Source organism: Phascolarctos cinereus, unplaced genomic scaffold (genome assembly GCF_003287225.1).
Source record: "Phascolarctos cinereus isolate Bilbo 61053 unplaced genomic scaffold, phaCin_HiC Scaffold_5;HRSCAF=322, whole genome shotgun sequence".
NCBI classification, from domain to species: Eukaryota; Metazoa; Chordata; class Mammalia; order Diprotodontia; family Phascolarctidae; genus Phascolarctos; species Phascolarctos cinereus.
In genome coordinates, this window is record NW_027555958.1 from 441,247,770 (window position 1) to 441,272,825 (window position 25,056).

The following is a 25,056-nucleotide window of genomic DNA, read 5'->3' on the forward strand; positions in this document are numbered from 1 at the left end:
TTGGAGATACTTTCAAGGCTCTGCTCAAAGGCAGGCTGCTGTGGAAAGGCAGTCTCTTCCATCCTTTGGGTTCCTTGACCTGCCTAGGAATTTGAGAGAGTGACATAAAAATGAATTTTGTTGGGGGGGGGAGCAGTGCATCTCAGGAGACACACTTCTCAGAGTAAGCTCTAAATCTGTGGTCCTATGATTCTGTAAACGGCAAGCTAGATTTCAGATTAAACCAAAGTGGAAAGAAATAAAAACAGAGAAGTAAATTAACACTTATTGGAAAAGGATGCCACTAGTGAATGTCACTCAGTGTAAAAGGAATGATTGACTGGGACGGGGATGGGTGAGATGCTAAGAATTTTGAATTGTACTAGACTGTTGAAAAGCAAGTAGACTACAATGATAAATAAAAATTTAAGTAAATTCGAGAAATTTGACACCCAACAAGAAAAACAGGAGGGGAAGATAGAGAAAGCCTAGGGGTGGAGACTGGGATCAAATTATCCTAAGCAAAGCTAATCACAGAGACCACATACTGACTTAAGATGGAAAATCAATACAAGATAATTAAGCAGAAGAAAATAATACCTAACAATTATAACTTTGTGAGTAGATTAAATTTCCCAATAAAACATACAAGAGTTGTCAGATAGTTAAGAAGATGAAACCCAACAATTTGCCTCCTACCAGAAACTAGCTATATGGAGTGAGTAAAAGATTGAGAATGACATCAATATCGAAACCTGAGTAACTGGTAGGATGACAGTGCCCTCAGCAAGAATAAGGAAGTTTGAGAGAGTGGGTTTAGTAGGAAAGTTAATGATGTCTGCTTTGGGATGGGTTGAATTTGTTCTTTTTTTAATTTAATTTTTTTGTTAACATTTCAAGTTCTGAACCATCTCCCTCTGTTCTTCCTTCCCCACCCTGCACTCCAGAAGGCCAGACATGTTGAATTTTAAAATGCTTTAGAAACATTCAGATTGTAAGGAACTAAGAAGGAGGTTCAGAAGTGAAGAGGTTAAGAAGTTTAGACAACTTTTTCTAGGAGAAGAATTGTGCTGAAGAGCAATAGGGAAAATGAAGGTTTGTAATAGGTGTTGTACAGAGTTCAGCCGGGGAAGGAGAAGGGGGTGGTCATGAAGCAATGACGGCCCCATTAAAATTAAATAACAGAAATTTGTAATAAACTTAGGAGGCACAATTACTTGGCTTCTATAGCCGTGTTCAACAGCATTTGAGTAGGAGAATGCAAGGTGACTGAATGTTGGGGTTTGGCAAGGCAGGAAATGCAGGACAGCGGGCCAAGAGATTCCTGAAGAGAAGATGGGATATGATCGGAGAAGACATGGATGAGTAGAAGCACTGGAAATCAGGGTAAGGATGAAGATCATGTCATTGTGAGGTAACATGGTGCAGCAGATCAGGTTCTGAACTTGGAGTTAGGAAGACCTGGGTTCATATCCTCCCTTAGATACTTGCTAGCTGTGTGATGCTAAGCAAGTCACTTTACCTCTATCTGCCTCAGTTTCCTCATCTGTAAAATGTGAAGCTTGGATTCAGTGGCCAGCTAAGTCTACCTATGTTTGGGAGGCATAAATTAAACAGAACGATGCCAGAATGGGAGTTTAGAGTCAGAGAAGAATTGCCGAGTTTCGGATCATTAATCAAGTAACAAGTGTTTATTAAGCATCTTCTTTGTTCCAGGCACTGTGCTAGGTACTGGGGATACCTATGAATGATCAAACGATCCCTACTCTTAATGGGTTTACATTCTAGTGAGGGAGATATCAAATATGTAATAAATGCAGATATATCCAACACAAGATGGTTTGGGAGGGGAGGGCATTAGTAGTTGTGGCAATCACATAAGGCTTCATGTAGAAGATGGTGGCTGAGCTGTTTCTTAAAGGAATAGACAGACTGTGTATGGTGATGGCCAAGAGGAGGGAGTGCATTTCAGGCATGGGGGAGAGGCAGTGCAAAGATGCAGAGATGGAAGATGGAATGTCCTTCGGGAGGAACAGAGAGGATACCTGGTAGGCTGGATCACAGAATGTGGAATCCAGTGAGAATGCAAAGGTATGCTGAGGTCAGGTCATATAAGGCTTTAAAACCTAACTGGAGGCATTTATATTTTACCCTAGGGGCAATAGATAGCCACTGGGGTTAATTGAGTAAGGGAGTCATGTGGCCAGATCCGCAAGAAAGGAAAAATTCCTCTGGCTGCAGTGTGAAGGATGGACTGGAGCAGACAGAAATTAGAGGGAAGGAAACCAGAGGCTATTGCAATAATCTGGGCAAGAGGTGAAAGGAGCTGAAACTAGAGTGGTCACTGTGTGAGGGGAGAGAAGGGGCCTGAACTGAGAGATGTTGAAAGGGGAGAAACAGCAAGACTTGGCCACAGGTTGAGTGCGTGGGATAAAGGAGAGCAAAGAGTGGAAGATAATATGGTGGTGCCTCAGATAGAAATAAGAAGTTTGGAAAGAGGGAGAGTTTAGGGGCAAAGAGAAGTAATCTTGAGGTCCAGGTTATGAGCATCCCTGTATGTGACTGAAGTGGAGTGAAGCTTGGGGTCCTGGGGACTGGTGGGTGGCTATGGTTAGTGGTGATGCCCCTTCAACATCCCAAGTATCAGCATAAGGTTTAGAGTGGAGAAGAAAGAAGAGTGTGAGCCAGGCAGCAAACTCTTTGAAAAAGCAGAAAGAATGACACAGGTTTGTAAACGATTGTGACTACGAGCTGGACTGGATGCTGTTGTTGTTTAATCATTCAGTTGTGATTGGCTCTACATGACTTCATGGACTTTTGTCCATGGCACTTTCTTGGCAAAGATACTGGAGTGTTTTGCCAGTTTCCTCTTAGTTCATTTTACAGATGAGAAAACTGAGGCAAACAGGATTAAATGACTTGCCCGGAGTCAGACAGCTAGTAAATGTCTGAGGCCAGATTTGAATTCAGATTTTCTTGACTCCAAGCCTTATCCACTATGCCTCTTAGCTGCCCTCTTAAATGGAGTGACCCTCTTAGGAGATTGTTGCTGAGTGATGGTACCGGAAAGACATACTAACTGTAGTCATGAAAAGCATAAAGTGGGTCATCCACTCCTAGCCCCGCGTGTCTTGGCCCGCTTTAAGAGACGAGCCCACCCAGCATTCAAGAGGATGGCCAGGGTTGTAGAGTCTTCTAGAGAGGGGAAGGTTTCCATTACCATGGGATGGTAGATTGTGAAATGACAAGATTCTGGATGAAGGGGAGCTTGGCCAGGAGTTCTGGAGTACACAAAGCAAAGGGAGGCTGGAAGAGGATGTTGACTGGAGAGGCAAGGCTGATGTGGATAAAGATGAGAGTATGGGAGAAGAAAGAAAGAGGAACAGATTTTTGCCTCAGCAAATGCTGACTGAATCTCATGGACACAGAGCAAAAGCTAGGACTTTCCTAGCCCAGAGGAAGCATTCAGAGTGGATAAAGAATTGACCTCAGAATCAGAAGGAACTCTCTTCAGGTGTGGCTTCTAACCCATTTAACACACACACACACACACACACACACACACCACACCACACGTACTTTTTTTTCCCCCTTTCATAGACATTACATTCCAGGGATGTCCCCTCTCCACGTGGTATTTTTGTTTGCATGTGTATGTGTCTATTTATATTCATACATATAGGTTATATCCATGGGTTTATATTCACAGGTAGAGGTTATGCCTATGGTTGTACACAGTGTGTGCACAAGTACACACTAATGGCATTGGTGGAGAAAGTTCCTTACTTTCACTAATGAAATCGCAAGTCTGTCTAGTACCTTTCTAAGCCTAATTTCACCGTAATTTTGAGATGGGATGGGACATCAGTAACTGGGGTGGCAAAAGATCAGGACAGATCTCATAGAAAGTGACCTTTGAACTGAGTCTGGAAGGAAGTTAGACAGAAGTGAGGTGTTTGTTGTTGTTTATCCTTCGTTCTCAATATGACATTAGGGATGTGATGCCATGACTTGCAAGTGAATTGAATTTAAGTGTGAGGGAGGGTTGTGCAGTCACTAACCTCACTCTCTCCTCTGGAACCATCTGAGTCCAGTGGCAAGATATAAATGAGGACGATTGGCGATGGTCCCAGATGCAGACTTTTTGGCCTTTTTAAAGAAAAGGTCTTTCCAGGATCTCATTTTGACTGAGGCAATGCCCATTCAGTGATTAAGGCTAGGTAAGAAATGAGGCAAAGAATGGCCTCTTTTGCCTAGTCAAAAAATCATCTGGGAGGGGAAGACCCTCAGGTTTCCTGGCCAAAACAGAAACAATTGCTATTTATGCTCACTCTGAGAGAGATGAGGAGGTGGTATATTCCAGAATGGGGGTCAGCCTGACAAAAGCATGGGGCAGAAAGTGGAGTAACTTGTATGGGGAATAGCCAGAAGTCTGGCCTATGTCTGGAACACAGAATGTGCACAGGAGCATAACATACAATAAACGTGGAAAGATGAGGCAAGGAATTGGTGCAACGTGTGAATTCAGTTAAGCCCTTCAGTACCTGACTACCAGGTATTTACTAACACACAAGCCTGCTCTGTCTGCTTTCTGGCTCGACCCCTGTTTGAGAGAAGACTGACCCCTGACAGAGACCTTTTGTCATCATGGATCCCTGTGAACATGCTTTTAGGTGCATAAAGTTAAAGGAAACCAATGATATTGAAATTCAGCTATAGAAATTTTTTTTTTGAAGAAAGTTCCCAGACCCCAGGTTAAGGTCCTCTGCTCGAGGGACTGCTCTGGGTGTGGTGCCTTTCTTGGAGCACTGAGTAATAGCAAGGGAGACTTTCACGCCATGAGCTGAGTTACCATGTTCTCTTTTTTTCTTCTTAGATCGAGACGCTGCCAAATGGATTGTTTCAGTGCAAAAAGCTGCAGACCTTACTCTTGGGGAGGAATAGCTTAATGACTCTGCCTCCTCTCATTGGGGAGTTGACGAACCTGGTGCAGTTGGAGCTCATTGGAAACCACCTGGAGGTTCTCCCTCTGGAGCTGGAAGCGTGCCCATCCCTGAAGCGGAGCTGTGTGCTTGTGGAAGAAAACCTGCTGGACACCCTGTCTCCTCCCACCGCAGAACGGCTGCAGACATGCTTAGATAAATGTTGAACTAAGGAAGGAGACACAGCATGTCTCAGAATAATAATGGAAAAGAAATATTCCTTGGGATGTTGAATGAAAAGTTGTTTTTTAAATCTTTTTTTTGAGTTGAAAAGAGGAAACACTGATAGGGAGGATCTATGCATCAGACATATATACACAATGCCTCGGCTAGCCCTAACCCCCATGGGTAAAAAGAGTAACACTGAAGAGTATGTGCTTTCTGGGAGTAATCACCCATTAACTTAGTAAGCTGCTTGCTCCATGCAGGATAGGTTCATAGTGATGTGGGGAGAGTTAGCCATTGAAACCATCCCCAACTTGTCTTTGGAACTGGAAGAGTTGAGTGGTGTTCTTTCCCCCTTCCTTTCCCAATTAGCTGCCTGAGATCTCTGGTTTTAAATGACTTTCTCTCTTTTGACATTTAAAACCAAGATCATCAAGATAAGTGTCTGGAAATATCCTCACCACTGACTTTGATTAATGTTCTTAAAACGTATTAAGCTGGATGCATTGTTAAAGAGGTGGATTTTTTTTTCCCCTCTTAACACTAACTTCTTTTCATTGATTGAGTCTTCCTTACTCTTCTTTTCACTGCAGGAGGGAATAAGCGAGGAACACTGACTGACAAATCTCCTGCCTTAGGCCATTGCACAAACTCTAGAACAGGGTATTTGGGAGAGGTGAAAAACTTGCATGCTCTTTGAAAATCTTTTCCCTTTTCCCATTTTTCCCCAAAGCCCCATTTAAAAAAATTTACCCCAAAGTTTTCTATTCATGGAATGTATGACGTACAATTGTTTTATATCATGTAACTGGGGACTCCGAATCTAAGGAGATTTTGTTTTTCTAAGGTACAGAGGATCTAGGGAAATCACCTATTTCTTTAAGCACCTGCTAGTAATGTAGTTCCTGTTTTTGCTTCTTTGCTAGGATTCTCAGGTTTGTCTTGTGTTCAGTTCACCAGTGTTTTACTTGTCTGTAATCAATTGCTTTCATTTGCTACTGTAGGTAGGAGTATGACTAGTCTTTCATCAGGGGAGAGGGGGACCCCTGGTGTATTTATTTAGTGACTCCTGCATTTGAGAAGAGAGATCCTCAAAGTCTACCTCTTTCTTCCCCAGTTGCTGAACTATTGTACGGGTACAAAGTCTGATTTACTTGCAAAAAATAAAAAATAAAAACTCGGGGAAAGAGGAGAAGAGAGGTACAGAATTAAGCTTTTTAATCTTAATTAAATATAGAAAATTAGTAGCTCTTAACTCAAAACATTCAATTTTTCTATTTGCATGATCTGTAGTTACAGTGACATGACAAAAATTTTCTGCCCTATCCTGATGTTTGCTCATGGTAAGTTCTCAAAATTGCAAATATGTCACTTAAACACAAATTTATCTTACATCTTTATCTAGTTCTTTAAGAATATATCTACTTCTTCCTATAGAGAACTTTGTATTTTGCCTTCTGTTGTATGCAACATTGCAAAAATAAATAATAATATTGATAGGCACGCTTTCAGGAAGTATACATTTTAATGTCTTTTTCTGTAATATAACATGGCATTAAAATGCCTCATTGAGGACCTACTCTGTGTAGTTTTTCTGTTCAGACTGGAAAACACTTAGGGAATAGAGCACTATAAACATAGAATTTGCCTTTTTGTTTCAGAAGAGTGAGAAGTTTGTCATTCAATCATTGGAAGGTCCAGCTTATTTTATTTATTTTTCTTTAGAATGATGGTACAGATAGTAGAAGGGCTGGGGCGGGGGGAGGCGGAAAAAAGTTTGGCCAGAGGAAAAGAGGCAAGGTTCCTCATGGCTGCCTAGGCTTTTAACATTTCTTCTAAAGGGGAGTAAATAGTGTGAAATCTCCCTCTGCCCCAGACTTACCCAAACTCTACAGTCAGGGCATTCAGGTTCTCAGGGATTCCAGCAGAGGGTGGTCAGATTTTGTTCTGAGACTTCAGCAAAGACTCATAGGTGGTAGACACCATCCCAGTAAGGGGTATATATCTGTACAGCATACTATGCATATGTCTCTGTGGGTATTTGTGTATGTAAATACACATGCATACATGTGTGTACGTATATACATGTGTGTGCGCATACAAACATACATATCCCCATACAGATAGGGAGAGTTATATAGAGATAGATGCCTTCAAGTCATAAGCAATGACAAGCAGCATGGTGTAGTGAAAAGGAAAATCCAAGTTCAAGTTTCATCCCAGACACCTCTCTTGGTAATTGTGGGCAAATTTTTTTCCATTTCCCAGCAACCCTAGGCAATTTTCCGAGACTCTAAGTTATTACAAGTTGCCGATGTTTCAGTGGAGGAGTTTCCAGGATTACCCTCAAATGGATGAAATCCAAGGTCTAGACCAAAAATAGTAATCTAACTCATAGATCACAGGTAAATATGGTGATAGAGATATTTGATATATGTGTATGTATGCACATAACCATGTATCTGGTAGAGCTGCATGTATGTGCATTTATGTAACACACACCATTTATGTAACACACACTCACCATTTATGTAACACACACTCACCATTTATGTAATACAGAACCAAAATCTTCAAAATCTAATTTTTCTTTTAATGGAAAAAGATTATCATAGGTTTTGCTCCTATTCTCGGTCATTCTCTCTGTCTTTCAGTCTCTTGGGGAGCTGTAGAAATGCTTTCAGACCATGTAATGCCCATAAAGGCAGCTAGGTGGTACAGTGGAAAGGGCACCAGGCCTGGAGTCAGCAAGACTCATTTTCCTGAGTTCAAATTTGGCCTCAAACACTTACTAGCTGTATGACCCTGAGCAAGTCACTTAACCCTTTTTGCCTCAGTTGCCTCATCTGTAAAATGAGCTGAAGAAGGAAATGGCAAACTGCTCCATTATCTTTGTCAAAACCCCAAATAGGATCATGAAAATTCAGACATGACTGAAACAACTGAACAACAACAAAAATTGGCCAACATACTTTCATTTCCTTCACCACCAAAAAAAAAAGGAAGTAGATTTTTTTTAATGAAATGTGAATTTTCTACCACTCAGCTAACCAAATTTGATTTGCTCTTAGTGAGTGACAAACTACCAGATTGAATTAATGTATCTAGACGTGGACAGGTAAATCCTCTCCTATGATTCTGTATCTATGCAACTTCCTGCCCCACCCCTTGCACTAACTTTGAGGAAAGAACTTAGCAGCAGGAGGATCTGGCCAATAACACACACACACACACAAACCTGGTGAAGTGACTCAGGTGGCATTATCCTGGCATTGGAACAGTGATGTCTGTGCCACCAGAGGAAGGTATCATCCACACATAATCCTTATGTGTAGGTGGAATTAACTTTTTTGAATATGGCTACACTAAATTTGAGCTACTAGTTAACAGGTTCGTGAAGAACTTTTAAGACCATTTTAAAATTAAGCTTTTATTCTACAACTGACTTAATTTAAGAATATTGTAAAAGTGTGTTAAAATACACTTTAAAAACTTTGTAGCCCTAAAATTTTTAAAAAACTAAAACTTAATTAGATTAAAAATTAAAAACAAGTTTCAGCCAAAAGTATGGCTTTTGACAAAGACATATAGCTTACTTCAGCAATGGTTTTGCTCCATTTAAAAAATAATCTCATCAAAATGTAATTAACTTTAGTCTTTGTTACCTCTGTTTTTCCTTCCAAAAGTCAGTATATTTATGCTAAAATAGCTCCCTTTTCACCAGGATCTCTAGTGTCAAGATGTTTCATTTCCTCAGTCATAACCAATTAAAGGGAAGCTAAATACCGAAACTTATTCAAATTGCACATGGACATTCCTGGTAAAAAGTCAATTTTCCTAGACCATTTTCAGGATGTCATCTGTGGCCCTTCTCTGTAGACCACATATTTCTAGTCTTCATTCTCAAACAACATCCAGAAAAGGGAAAGTTAACAAGCCTCTTTATTTTCACTGGACATTAATGTGTATTTAGGAAGTTAAACAGGATGAATTGAGCTCCTCAGGGACTCAACTGAAAAGACATCGAAGCTGATGGATGATTTGGGAGTGTGAACCACAGGGATTGGTTGGCATGGAATCCTTGTTTGATGAGAAAGAATGTCCATTTCCATAATCCAAGTACTGTCATGTTTCATAATTTCATGTAACTATAATACTGAATGTTCTGTGATTAGTTCAGATGTTATTAAAATGGCTGGATGAGAACTCTGTGACCTTATTGCTGTCTTTTATCTTCTCAAATTTTCCAACATCTGCCTTCCATCTATAAACTTCTCCCAGCAACATCCAAATATTCTGTTACAAATAATGTTAAACGTTATTGGTCTCAAAGCTTACGGGGGCCAGTAACCTTTCCTGCACTCGCTCCAATCCCCTTTAAATATGTTCCATTAGTGCTAGAGGACTCATGTAAAATATTTGAAATGAAACCTCAAGTCGAAGTGCTTTCCTATGATAATCAAGGAAGATAGTCCAGTAGAATGGAGAGTGCCCTGGACTTGGCATCAAAAAACCCAGATTACAATCTTGCATTACTGCCACCTAGCCACGTGACCCTGAGCAAGTCAGAAGTTCTGTAAATCTGTACCCTCATCTGCAAAATGAATATATAATATTGCATGCCCTAGTTACCTCACAGGGTTGTTTGAGGATCAAAGAAAGACAATGTACGCAAAGCTTTGTTACCTTAGTAGTTGTTCAGTCATATCTGACTCTTCATGACCCTATTTGGGGTTTCTTGGTGAAGATACTGGAGTGGTCTGCCATTTAGCTCATTTGACAAATGAGGAAAGTGAGGCAAACAGGGTTAAGTGACTAGCTAGGTTATATGTGAACTAGCAAAGCCAAATGTCTAGGGTTAAAGCAAAGACTTCCCAGCCACTTGGTGTGCAAATCAGCAGGATGGAAAGGCCACCACCATCATCTCATTTAATTGGCTTATTTGTGCTTCTCCACCCATCATGTTTGTGTTCACTAGGAGGAAATACAGTAAAACAACTTTCAGCTGCTAGGAGGCACAGTGGATAGATCACTGGGCTTGCAATCAGGAAGACCTAAGTTTAAATTCAGCCTCAGATACTTACTAGCTGTGTGACCCTGGGCAAGTCACATTTTTGCCTCAGTTTCCTTATCTGTAACATGAGCTGGAGGGGGGAAATGGCAAACCACTCCAGTATCTTTGCCATGAAAACCCCAAATAGGGTCACAGAGTCAGATATGATTGAGCAACAAAAATAACTTTCATTAGCATTCTTGAGTCGATGCTGAATAGAAGATAGAAAGTCGTGGGTTGGGAAAGCCTCTGGGGAGGCTTTGAGCATGCAGTTGTAGTGGCAGCCAGAGGGAACCTGGCTGACGTATTCTGCACATGAGTTCTCTTGAAGTTCTAGCACTCAGCATTCTTTAATTCAGAGGTGGGCACAGGGAGTAACTGACGGCCCTTGGGTGCTCTAGGTTGGTCCCTAGCAACAGTACTAGATCTGGAAGGGTGCAAAAGTGTGTTTATGTATACCTGTAAAGACACGTATAAAACTGAACCCTCGGAGAGGATCTCAAAAAACTCCAGCGAACTTTTCTCAATGAAATATCGCACCGATGTTGAGAAATCAGTTTGGGGGGAAATTCCGTTTGGTTATGTTTTTAATATTGTGATTGCCAGCATTTCTTGCTTTTTAAACAAAACTTCTGGAAGATGTGAAGTTGAAGATCATTTTTTTAACCTGGTGTGAAATCTCTTCCTTAATGAGTTCTCTAAAAAGAGGATTTTATAATGGTTTGACAATCTTTTTGTCTCCCCCTCCTCACCCCAAGTTTTTGATGGAAACCTGATTTTTGCTGGAAGTCCATTTCCATCAACTACAGCAGTATTTTGATAACTTCTTTACACATTTTTAAAGTTTCTTTTCTAAAAAATAAAAAAATTGGCATTTATAGTGAAAAAATAAAACTGGATTAAATGTTGAAAGAAGTTGGCTTTGTTTTGTTTCATTGAATCGCTAGACTTCAAGGTTTCTTCTTCAATCGATAGACTTCAAGAAAGTTTTCAATGGACTTCTTCAAAATGCATAACTTCCCTCTCAGTGCACCCTCCACAACATCCCTCAATAGTCCAATAATTATCCTGGTCATCAAATTCACCTTAGTAAAATTTGCACTCACAATAGCATAATGATGGAGGATATGCTAATACCTGAGGTTTAAAAATATGTTACAACAGCCACAGAAATATCTATTCTCCATAAAGACTTCCAAACATCCCTATATAAATGATGGTATATTGCCACAATAGAAGTATCTAAAATTCTAAATATTAAAAATGACACTTATGTGCAGACTCTTGGTATGTGGCAATGAGTATATGTAAGGTGCACAATGAAAAAAGTATAGTATATACTCTTTTATATACATTTCTATCTTTATAGTACATACAGTGGTATAAAATTCAAAATTATAGATTATTCAAAAGTCATTCAATGTAGATTATTCAAAATGTAGATTTTTATGTTCAGGAAAATTTTTGTTTTGTTTTTCTGTCAAGTTTTTGAAGCTCATTTTTTTAACTAGGCTTAGCTAAATAAAATGGTATGCGTCTCATTGTAGGACGTGACACTACTGGTGTTTCTGCTTAGATTGTTCAGGTGTTGATCCAATTTGTGGATTATTTAGTATTTTTCTTTCCCTCCATCCTCTGCCTATTTTGAACAACCCCCAGTTCAGTCTCTTCTATAACAGGTATCCCAGAAATCTTAAATTTAAGCCATTAAGATTTTTTTAAATTTTTAATTAAAAAAAAATTTGGGCAATTGGGATTAAGTGACTTGCCCAGGGTCACACAGACCAAACACTTGACACACATAGAATGATTCCATAGAATTTCCAGTGACCCCATTAAAGGATGAGTATTAGGAAACAAAAGATGATAAATTAAGCGATCAAAACTGCTGCTTAGCAGCCTCTCTGATTTAATTCAATTTAATTAGCATTTATTAAGTATCTACTAGGTGTCAGAGATGTCAAATACATAGGATTACAACACTCCTGAGTGTTGCCTGAACCAGATTAAAATGTAATTGGGAAATATTTCACAAAATAAACACACAATAAAACATAATGTTACATTTTAAAACTGAGTATATGCCGCCCACAGGAATCCTTATATACAGATGTCCCTTATATACACCACCCTACTGAGGGATACAAAGAAAACCAAAAAAACTGACCCTGCCCACCTTCAAGTTTATAATCCATTGAACGCAGTCTGGCAATAAGAAACATAGTAGATAAGGGGAAAAAATTAAAATTATTGGACAAAATAAAGGATTTTTAAAAGGTGCTATCTCATCTGCAAAGCAGATCAGCTGCAGAGGTGGGCATACGTAGTTTCTTTCTCCTAAAAGTTTAAGTTTAATGGGCCGAGCCTGGAATCAGGAAGCCTCATCTTCCTGAGTTCAAACATGGCCTCAAACACTTACTAGCTGTGGGACTCTGGGCAAGTCACTTAATCCTCTTTGCCTCAGCCACCACCATCATCTCATTTAATATGCATTCATGTGGTCAGGTTCTGTCACTCCAATTCATATCCTCATCAACAGGTGCTTTCTCCAGCTAAAAATATTCATTCTTCTCTTCGGGAATGAATTTCAGTTGATTAAATATTGTTAAGTCTTGATTAAATATTGTTAAGACATATTGAATGTCTCCTGGAATATCAAAAAGGAAGGTAAAGTTTATTTTTCTCGGCTACTCTATCTTTTTTTTCCTCCCCCCAACTGCTTCAATGGTGTGCTAGTAAATGCCTAACAACTGACTCTCTGGAAGGAATGTATTCCCAACACACTTTTTAGTTTAATCCATGTTATCAACATTTTTTCCAGCACTTATTAAAGCCTAAACGATCAACAAAACAGTAAATTAATCCCTGATTTACAGTGTGTGCTAATTCATAAGGTGCGAATGCACACACTGAAAATTTAGCAATGGGTCTCCTAAGCCAATCCAAGCTGCCTCCAATGTACCCCCAAATTAGAGGAATTTGAGTGTATGACCAAAAAAATGGAGCATCTTTTCCAAATACCCATTACTGTATGATAGTGTCCTATGGTCAGTTGGCTTGACAATTCAACATCACCATCACTAGTTACGTGACACTTGAAGGTTTGCAAAGCACTTTACAAGTAGTATCTAATTTCATGCTCATAACAACCCTGGGAGGTAGAATTCGATTCAATCTGGAGTCAAGAAAACCTGAGTTCAAATCCAACCCTAGCTTACTAGCTATGTGACCCTAGGCAAGTCACTTACCCACTGCCTGCCTCAGTTTTTTTTATCTGTAGTATGGAAATCATAATGGCATCTACATCCTAACGTTATTGTGATGATTAAATAAGTTAACATTTGTGAAACCTTTGCAAATCTTGAAGGACTATGTAAATGCTAGTTTTTACTCATGTGTTTATATATTTAAGTGCCTGCTCTACCTCTGCCAGACGCTAAGGTGTCGAACTCTAATAGAAACAGAGCCCCACGGGCCACGTATGGACTTAGAAAATCCCAAACTAATGTTTTCCATGTCGCATTGTATATTTATTTATTTCATTAAACATGTCCCAATTGCATTTTAATCTGGTTCAGTCTGCACTTGGAAGTTCTGCAGGACACTTACGGTGCATAGGCAGCAAGATTGGCAGCTCTGCCACAATCTAGCTTTAAAACCCTTCCCTTGAGGAGACTGGATGAAAAATGACACCTTTCTAACAAAAGCCCCTGTTTGTTGCAATGACTGGAAATGAAGCGTGTTTTGCTCTCTATCTCCCTCTACTGTTAGTAGATGGAAAAAGCGCCCAAATGGAATCAATCCTCTGTTCTGTCAGCTACAGATAAACAAAGTTCATGTCTCCTGCAAGACTTCTTCTCTGGATCCCACTGTCGTCATCTGTAAAATGAGAGGATTAGACTAGATGTCCTCTGAGGTTCCTTTGCAAAGCTCCTGAGTGGGGCCCAAACCAGATTAAAATGTAATTGGGAAATGTTTAACAAAATAAGTAAAAATTTAATACAACACAGATAATATTAATTTGTTGGTTTTTTAAGTCAATATGCAGCACACAGAGATCCATTGTTATTTGGGTTTGACACTCCTGCTCTAGAGAATCAGGCTGGGGGTGGGGGGAGGAAGCAAAAGCACTCCTCCTGACCTGCACTGGTAAAACCTATGCCTGATATGGGGCTACCTCCTTTTTATGTCAGGATCTGTGAGAACTGGAGATGCTTAGGTGACTTCAGTCTCAGCAGCAGCACTTCCCATGGGTAAAGCAATTACATGAACATCTACTGGAGCTCCTGCATAGGGTAGTTTGATCAGCACCAGAAGAGAGGATCTCAGCAATGGCAGGAGTGGCCTGGCCCCACATGAAAGGCTGGCATGACAGAGACAGAGAGAGGGGGAAAGAGAAAGGGGAAGGGAGGGAGGGAGGGAGGGAGAGAGAGAGAGAGAGAGAGAGAGAGAGAGAGAGAGAGAGAGAGAGAGAGAGAGAGAGAGAGAGGAGGGAGAGAGAGGAGAGAGAGAGAGAGAGAGAGGACAGAGAGAGAGAGAGAGAGAGAGGAGAGAGAGAGAGGGAGAAAAAGAGAGCAGTACACATATATGTATATATACATATAAACATATAATAAACATACATATACACATATATGAGATTTCATTTATATATATGTATGTATGTATACACATACACAGTCACCAGAAAAAAAGATTCCCACCTGTGGCTATCAGACTATGATCAGTTGAGAGGAAATGTAGATTGATTAATTAACAGCTTTGTGAAAACTGTTTATGTTCCAATAAGAATTAAATATTAGCCTCTCAAATTATTTTGTATAACAGTAGAATTCTGTTTGAATCATTCTTCGACTGTTGCTTAGCATTCCCTTTTCTATGTGGGAATAAACTATGTGTTATAAATCTGATCCATGTTTGTACATTGGGAACCTTTTTTATTTATTACATGGGGGGGGTGGGGTTTACCCTAGACTACTACCAAAAGTGACATGGTTATAATTAGCAATTTTTCCTTGGGAAGTTCAGGAGCAGGTAAAGAGCCAATGAATGTGAGAATTGGGGAGCCTATTTTCCTGAGTGAGAAGTCAGCTTTCCTAGAACTGAAAGCCTAACCAAGGACAATGTTAAATAGAGGACAGGAATTAGCACAGCTGGCCAGCATCCCTTCCCTCATCAACTGGCACAAGTGGCACCTGGCTAACTACCGCACTAGAAACACTGGTCCTAGGAAACGCCTTACTTGAGAAGTGGTGAATCAAAGAACCTTTCAGCCGCAGAGAAGAAAGCACAAGACTTCATAATTTTTCAAAATGGTATCACGCTGGGAGGTCTAATGGGAATAGGACCAAGGAAGTAACATCACTTGCCTTCACTGAATGGCTGGGATGTCTAATTGAAGTGAAGGCATGGAATGGGATCCGAGATGAACAAAATAAGTAACAAGATTTATTAAAATGCATACATATGCAGAAGACTTTGAGGGATAACCAAGCAGTTTCACCAACCCCCTCTGAGCAGCCTAATCCTGGAGCAACTGGGTTGGAGAATTCTGAAAAACTCGGGGCAGCTAGGTGTCCCAGTGTTTACAGCACTGGCCCTGAAGTCAAGAGGACCTGAGTTCAAATCCAGCCTCAGACTGAACACTTGACACTAGCTGTGTGACCCTGGGCAAGTCACTTAACCCCAATTGCCTAAAATAGATATAGATAGATAGATAGATAGATAGATAGATAGATAGATAGATAGATATAAGAATTCTGAAAAACTCAAAAGTCAATCATTTAAACCCTTGCTTCTAAATGAAATTGCCCCAAGTTCAGAGCTGGTGACAAAGTTTTAATGTGCCTTGCCTCTCTGGGCTTCAGCTTCCTCATCTGTAAAATGAGGTTAGACGACATGGTTTCTAAGGTCCCTTCTATCTCTAGATCTACGATCCAATGACCTAAGTTCAAATCCTAAAGGTGCTGATGACTACCTCTGTAAGTCACTTCAAGTCTCTGGGACTCAGTTTCCTCCCCTGAAAAAAAAATGAGGGAGTGGGATTAAATGTCCTCTGAGGTCCTTTCCAGCTCTAGAGTTGTGATCCCATGAAGCCAGTGAAGGAGGCAGCATTAGAATTATCAAGATTTTACTACCTCCTAAAGAGTCAAGAAGAGTCACTTCTGGGCCCCAGGATACATACCAAATAGATATTCAGAAAAATCTTTCTAGAGAGCATTATACAGGAGGCCAAGTGGATCCCACAGATGATGTCTTTGTCCTATTCTATGGCATTTTCCTCTTTCATCCTTCGGATACCCTCCCCTTATGGAAACTCGTTGTGTGGAAGCAGGAATAAGCTTGTTTTGCTTGGCTCCAAAGGGCAGAATTAAGACCAGAGGGTGGAAGCTGCGAGTGGCCAGATCTCAGCCTAACTAAAGAAAAAAAAATCCTAATAATTAGGGCTAGTCAGGAATGTTACAGAAGAGGTAATTTCTTTCCGTTGTGGGTGTGGCCACTGAGGTCCCTTCCATATCTCTACTTCAGTGCTTCTGTGACTCTAGGCATTGTCCAAAAGTGAAATAGGCTGCCTTAGAAGGTAGAGGTTGCCCTATTCCTGGAAATCTTCAAGCAGAGGCTAGAGGCCCATTGGTTAGAGATAGCGCAGAGGGGTAGGGTTTAAATGAAATGATATCTGAGGTCCTTCCAACTCTGTCTTTGACTCTGCAGTCCTCCTCAGCTCTTGAATTCTTAGACTGTAACCCCTTCACTCTTGTCTTTCCAGGTATCCAGGGCCCCATGAAATCACTCTGGTTGGCTTGATACACATTTATACATACTCATCTTCTTCCCTCCCTCCTTCCTTTCCCTTTCCTTCCTTCCTTCCTTCCTTCCTTCCTTCCTTCCTTCCTTCCTTCCTTCCTTCCTCCCTTCCTTCCTTCCTTCCTTCCTTCCTTCCTTCCTTCCTTCTTTCCTTCCTTCCTTCCTCAGCTCCATCTTTCAGCTCCAGGCTTTTCCTCTGGCTGTTCCCCATGCCTAGAATTCTTTCTCTCTTCATCTCTACCACCTGACTTACCTAGATTCAAATCCTAACTAAAATCTCATCTTTTTCAGGAAGCCTTTTCCACCTCTCTTAATTCTAGCATCTTTCTTCTCTTAATTATGCCCTATTTATCCTCTATATAGGTGGCTTGTATATATATATGTGTCTGCTTGTTGTCTTCCACATTAGATTGTGAATTCTTGGAGGGAAAGGACTGTCTTTTGCCTCTTTTATATCCACAGCACATAATAGGTGCTTAATAAATGCTTATTACCTGGAAAGACCTACACAAACAATTGCAAAGTGAAGTGAGCAGAACCAGGAGAACATTGTACACAGTAACCTTAACAGTGTATGGTGACCAGCTATGAATGACATAGCTATTCTCAGTGATCTAAGACAATTCATGATGAAAAATGTTATCCACATCCAGAGAAAGAACTGATGGAGTATGAAAGTAGATCAAAGCATACTATTTTTCACTTTCTTTATTTTTTTGTGTGGATTTTTTCTTTTGGTCTGTTTCTTCTTTAACAACATGACTAATATGGAAGTATGTTTTACATGATTACACATATATAACATATCAAATTGCTGACTGTCTTAGGAAGGGGGAGGTGAGGGAGGAAGGAGGAAAATTTGGAACTCAAAATTTTAAAAAATGAATGCTAAGAATTGTCTTTATATGTAATTGGGAAAAATAAAATACTGCATAATAAATTCTTCTTTCCTTCCCTCCTTCTTTCCTCCCTCCCTCCCTCCCTTCCTCTCTTCTAGTTTCCTTCCTTCCTTCTTTTCTAGAGCTATCCTAGCTCTCGGAATGAACACACCATATCTGTAAATAATAATAGCTAGTATTCATATAGCACTATCCATCTAATCTTATATCTTATTAGTCTAAAAGCTAGAACCAGACTTGGTCTCCTATGTTTTGTTCCCTTTTCCAAACTGGCCTCTTAGAGTGTCAGAGGCCAAGATCTCTGTTTTGGTCCTTGTCCTTGAAGAATGAAGAAGACCTTGATTAGGTCTCCCAAGCACAGAGGACTCAGAAAAGTCTGAGAGGAATGCATTTTGTCCTTGTCCCACCTCCCAGTGATTGAAATGTCCTCATCTGCATACTGACTGCTCCCATCCCATGGCCTGGCCTGGCCCAACCAGCGGCATTCCAGAAGGTCACTCTCCCAGGAAGCAGAGACATGAGACATGCTCTCTGGAAATGTGGTTGAGTTGACCAAACCCCTCCCAGAATGCACAGAGGTTAGAGGGAACATAGGAATTCCTTCTACTGTTCATCTCCTTTCTAACTTTGCTCTGGTTTCTATGGTCACAGAATGCCAGTGGGAAAGTTTCCAAATCACTAGCAGATTTACATTTATTTTTTTTTCAGCTGGCCCTATGATTTCATCAACGTGGGGAGTTTCCAATGAAATTCTACCAATGCAAATTGTCACCTACTCTACTCGAACCTAGGTCTTTCTGACTCTAAAGCCTCAGATTAGCCTACTATGACATACTACCTTTCTCCAGATCTTACATTAGACTCCATATAAATATCCTCCAATTGGTTAGTCACTATTTTCTTCACATCTGGTTTCCCTAAAGGTGTCTTCTGTAGGACTTAGGACCTGCCTCCTCCTCTCTTCCTTTACTTGGTTGTGCAAGTATATGAGTGTTGCTGTCATCTCCACACACCACCCCCCTAATTCTGGCAAGCTGTTCACCCACGTAGCCTTGGAGTTGGAATGTTATCTCTTGTTTTTGAAAAGTTTATATGTATCCTAGAAACTCAGGATGTCAGATAATGCACATTTGTTTTAAAAAAATTTTTCACACAGAAAACTAAATCATTTTTCAGTAGTTTTGTGTTTGTTATATTTGGGAAATATATGTGGTATTTCACTGAGCAATTGAAGATAGGGGAATGTCATGAGACACTAGTCATCTCACCCTGCCTGAGTACTGTTGAATAAATATCGGGGTGTGTACTAGAATTAGCCCTTACTGACTCAGGAGAGTCAATAGTTAAGATTTCAGCAAATGCTACAAATCAAAGTTTGATTTACTGTTTATTGGCTCTCTAGACTTAAGAAAATGATGGAGAAAATGTTAATAATATATGTTAAACTTAAAAGTGTATTGTGAGTATATGTAATGTATGTATATGTATGTGTATACACACACACACACACACACACATATGAATACGAGCTAAGTTTTAAACATTTACCAGCATATCCTTAGATAAATAGGTTCCAATCCTAATCTAGTGCTTACTGCCTGTATGACTTTACCTCCCCGGACCTCAGTTTCCTCATCTATAAAGAGTTGGACTAGCACACTTCTGGGGTCCCTTCCAGCCCTTCATCTCTGATCCTGTCATTCATATAAGTGCCAGAGTAATTCAGAGTTATTAGCATTTAGTTTCAAAACACTTCAAGTTGCAGCCACAGCTACAATCCACTGTGTTTTTAATCCCGGTATTTATACTCTGTTTTAATTCCCCTAAGAATCCTGATTTATAACATGAAAATGCTGTCTTGTGGAAAGGGCCATGGTGGCATCAACGCACCAACATAGCATGGGCTAATGTTATTTTTCTTTTGCTGATTTATGTAAATTTGGGGAAGGGGGAGGATCATTCTTGTAAACCATGCCAGGTCTCAGATAAACTTCTCTGCTAGACAAGAAGCAGGCTCCCTCTCTCTTCAATGACAGGATGACAGTATTTCCCTGGCCTTGCCCCTGAGACTGAGCCCAGAAATGAGGAGGGGAAAGCTGTAAGCCAGGTTCCAAGAACCGTCTCCTAGCACGGATGCCCTTAGCCTACCCCTGTCCACAACCTAAGAATTTTTGAGATGGTGATCATTGCTTTGGGATATCTTATCCTAGGCATGTGCTTAGACCCCACAAAGCAGTGGCGTCCCAGGCATACACGTAGGGTAGAGCAGGCAACCATGAAGTTGCTCCAGCGTTACCCTGTGAGCTCCACCAGTGAAGGTAGTATGGTTTATAAGATGGCTCTTCCCAGAATGTGGGCCTTCAATTGATTTCTTTTTCTTTTTTTCATTCATTTTCTGCCTGGAAAGAGAAGCAATGATTTAATAGGCCAATAAAATAAGGAGACTCTTCCCTTTTGTTTTATTGGGGCAAATCAGTCAACCAGCATTTATTAAGTGCCTACTATATTCCCAGCACTGTGCTAAGCAGTAGGGACATAAAGAAATGCAAAAGACAGTTCCCACTCTCAAGAAGTTCACAGTCTTAACACTATGCAATCACCTATGTACAAACAAGACACATACAGGGTAAATTAAGGATAATCATGGAGGGAAGGTACTAAGACTATGGAAGAATGGGAAAGGACTAATCACCCTCTGCTCCCTTCTTCCCTCCAGATTAGAACTGGGGACCAATATTAGTGATAACATCTGGTGATGAATATCATAGAATTATAGAGTGTGAATTGGAAGACTTCAAAGGTCCTCTGGTCTCAAATGACAAATCATATCTACAATATCCCCTACATGAGGTCATCCAGCCTTTCCTTGAAGATCCCCAGAAACAGAGAACTCATTACCTGCCAAGGTAGCCCATGCTGCAGAGGGACAAGTCTAACTGCTGGGAAGCTTTTCTTTATATTGGGCTGAAATTGTCAGACCACATTCAAATCATTAACAAGCACTTACTAAGCACCTTCTATGTGCCAAGCATTGTGCTAAGCACTGGGGACACAAAGAAAGGCGAAAATAATTATTGTTATTTTTCAGTATTGTTCCAGGTATCACATTTTAAGAAGGATATTGACAAACTGCAGAGAGCCTGGAGAAGGAAGACAGAGATAGTGAGAGGACTGAATAAAACTCAGGCCATATCAAGATCAGATATTTTACATAAAGAAGACATGATTTATGGGAAGACCTAACAACTGCGTTTGAAGGACTATGGTGGGGAAGAAGGGCTAGATTTGTTCTTCACGGCCCCAGCATGGAGGGGAAAGTGTCGGGAAGACAGATTTCTCCTTCATAAAGAGAAAAATGTCCTAATGATTTGAGCTGGTTGAAAATGGAATTGACCACTTACAGGAGGTAGTGAGCTCCCTCTTCCTGGAGTTTTGCAAGTAGAGCTAATTTGATAGACTAGTGGATAAAGTATGGGACCCAGTCAGGAAAACCTGAGTGTGATTCTGAGCAAATCACACTTAACCGCTACTTGCCTCAGTTTCCTGATCTGTAAAATGTGGATGATAATAGCACCTACCTCCCAGGGTTGTTCTAAGAATCAAATGAGATATGTACAGCACATTGCAAACCTTAAAGCCTTCTTAATGTGACTTATTGTTTTTTATTAGAGAGGATGCCTTTTTAGGTAGGAATTGGACCTTATGACCCCTAAGGTACCCTGAAAAGCTGAGATTTTATGAAATCTTACTCTGCATAATGTCTACCCTTTAGCCCTAGTTCTGCTTAATAGACTCAGAGGGGTCCAACCCGGAAGGAACCTTCATTCTCCTTTCAGCCCTGTTCATGACTTTCTGGACTTCAACTTCTATCCCTTCCCCTCCCCCCACCCTCCCCTCTGTGTATTGGTGTACCCCCATTAGAATGTAAGTTACAAAAGGCAGGGGAGCATCTTTCTTTTTGCTTCTTTTTGTATCCTCAGCACTTAATATAGAGCCTGGCACATAGTAAGCTCTTAGTAAATGCTTTTTTCTTTCCTCCCTCCCTCTCTTTTACTCTCCCTTCCTCCTTCCTTTCTTCCTTCCTTCCTGTCTCACTTTATAGATGAAGAAATTGAAGCCCAGAAAATAACAAATTAATCACACAAGGTCATATAGGAAGTAAATTAAAGAATCAGTATCACAATGTATAGACCACCAGGCCTGGAGTCAGGAAGACCTGAATTCAAATTCAGCCTCAGACACTCATTAGCTGTGTGACCCTGAACAAGCCATTTAACCCCATTTGCCTCAGTTTCTTCATCTGCAAAATGAGCTGGAAAAGGAAATGGAAAACCACTACCATATCTGTCAAGAAAACTCCAGATGAGGTCAACAACAATTGAACAACAATTGACAATTGAATCCAAGATCTTGGTCTTAAAACAAGTCAGAGGGGCAGCTAGGTGGCGCAGTGGATAGAGCACCGGCCCTGAAGTCAGGAGGACCTGATATCAAATCCACCCTCAGACCAAACACTTGACACTCATTAGCTGTGTGACCCTGGGCAAGTCACTTAACCCCAATTGCCTAAAAAAAAAAAGTCGGAGATGGGCTCTTGCCTTATATCTGTAGCTTTGTAGATTGAGTTATTAGTTAATGGGAATATAAACAATAATATTAATAATCATTATTATTATTGCTAGCATTTATATAGTGCTTTAAGGTTTGCAAAGTGCCTTTAAAATACTATCTCATTTGATCCTCCTACCGACCCTGGAAGGTAGGTGCTATTATTATCCTCATTTTACAGATGAGGAAACTGAGGCCGACAAAGGTTAAGTGACTTGCCCAGGGTCACAAAGACTAGGTCTTGCTTGAAGCTGGATTTGAACTCAGATCTTCCTGACTCTAGGCCCAGCACTCTGTCCACATTGCCTCAGTACTGGCAGTTAGCGCCCCAGGCACATGAATAACCAAGTGTAAGTTCACCTCCCTTGGAATCTGTTCAGTATTTTTATAACCTGGAAGAAGGAGAACAAGTCATGTGTGGGTGCTGATGACCTGCATAGCTTAGAGACAGCCTTGCACTTTCTGGTCTCTGTTATCTGATTTATGTCAGTGTTCTGATAATCCCCACTTCAAGATAATACAGCCAAAAGGGTTGGAGGAGGTCCTTGTCAGCTCTAATACGTGAGGATTCTGGGAAATGCACTGGGATTGGCAACGAAGCATTAATAGAAGAAAAATAGTCATTAACGAGTTCAACCATGTCATGCGTTTATTTTTTTCACCCTTAATGATGAGTTTTTTAAACAAAGTAATGCTCGAGGACCAGCTACTCAGTTGGAACAGAGTTGAAGTCTACACTGAGATCCCTCTGCACTGACAAAATCCCAGATGCTTGAATTGCTGAAATATGGTCTCTTGTAAACATCTTCTTCTCTTTACTTATACAGCCACCACCTTGCTACAGGATTTGATCATTATATGGCTGGACTGTTACATAGCCTGGTGGTTGTTTTCTCTAATTGTCCTAAAGCAGAAGTTTTTAGGAAAACACAGCTCTTGTGACACTCACATGTCATACCCCTACTCATTAAACTCCTGCGGCTCTCTATTACCTCCCGTATCTGATATAACATCTTCCATTTAGCTTTTAAAGTCATACACGACCTAGTCTCTATTAGTTTTCTTACAATTTACCCTTTCCTCCTAAGCGAAACAGGTCTCCTTGTTATTCCTTGCATATGACGCTCTTTCCCCTGCTGCCATGTCTTTTCACTGACTGTCCCTGCATCTCTGGAATGCTCTACCTCCTCATCCCCACCTCTTGCTCTCCCTGGCTTTCTTCAAGACTCAGCTCAAATCCCACCTTCTGCAGGAAGACTTTGTCAATGTCTTCCACTGCTAGTACCTTTCCTCTGAGGATCACCCTCCATTTACTCTCTCTATGTTTTGTGTCTGTAGTTGTTTGAATGTTTTCTCCCTCCATTAGGATGTGAAGTCCTTTAGAGTAGGAACTGGGTTTTGACTTTCTTTGTATCCCCAGCCCTTAACACAGTACCTGGCACATGGTAAGCACTTAGTAAATTCTTGTTGGCTGTTAAGTGACTGACTTTTGAGGAAGCATAGTATTCATAGATTTAGAGTCAGAGGGGACCGCAGAGGTGTAAATAATCCAACCCTTTCATTTTCTCAGATGAAGAAATTGCGGTCCAGAGTGGTTAAAATGACCTTCCAAGGTCACACAATTAGCGAGGAAGAAAGTTGAGATTTAAACCCAGTTCCTTTCAAAATCCAGAATTAAGAACTAAATACAAAATCGCATGATTTAGGAAAATGCAAAAATAAAAACATCAGCAATTAGAATATTAAAATAACCATTCTAAGTTGAGGCTTCCGTAAAGATCTTTTTTATTAATTAAATTTTTAATTAAATTAAATTAAAGGTTAAAGATGGTCATTGCATTGTACTGTGAAAGGAAATAGATTGTGGATCCTGTTCAACTACAGCAGATAGAAAAATCTACAGAATAGAGGTCTCTGTAGCTGTTCAGGTTGCTGGGAATTTCATTATACTGAATAATAGATAGTGTCATAAACTATGAAGATCTCCAAACCAGTTGAGGTTTCAAAGCCAACACTTGAAATCTAAGGAGGGGAAGGGAGAGCACAAGTATTTATTAAGAACAAGACAGGGTGCCCCAACCCTGACAGAACTTACAGTCCATCGGGAAAGACAAAGAGGTAAATAAACAAATAAATATGTACACACACACACACACACACACACACACACACACACACACACACACATACACGGACTTCTTGAAAGAATCAAAGTTGTAGATAACCTAAAGGGCAACAATGGAACACATGGCAGGTGTAAGTAAGCTACAGAAGTTCAATTCAATGTACCATTATTAAGCACTGGCAGTTAGGTGGCACATTGGTTAGAACGCCGGACCTGGAGTCAGGAAGACCTGAGTTCAAATCCAGCTTCAGACACTTAACAGCTCTATGACTCTGGGCAAGTCATTTAACCCTGTTTGCCTCAGTTTCCTCATCTGTAATGTGAGTTAGAAAAGGAAATGGCAAACCACTCCAGCATCTTTGCCAAGAAAACCCCAAATGGGGTCGTGGTCACAACTGAAATGGCTGAACAACAAACTACTATTCTTTTAAAATTTTTTTT

At 40.4% G+C, this 25,056-nt stretch overlaps 1 protein-coding gene across 6 annotated transcripts in view; it reads left to right on the forward strand.

Moving 5' to 3' along the window:
* The window catches only part of LRRC8B (leucine rich repeat containing 8 VRAC subunit B), a 112,653-nt gene extending 103,321 nt beyond the window's left edge, over positions 1–9,332 (forward strand). For all 6 annotated transcript variants that reach the window (XM_020988768.2, XM_020988771.2, XM_020988767.2 and 3 more), the window contains one exon: positions 4,856–9,332. In XM_020988768.2, the coding sequence (XP_020844427.1) occupies positions 4,856–5,128 (273 nt within the window). In that variant the 3' untranslated portion in view covers positions 5,129–9,332. The remainder of the gene's footprint in view (positions 1–4,855) is intronic.
* The last annotated feature ends 15,724 nt before the right edge of the window (positions 9,333–25,056 follow it).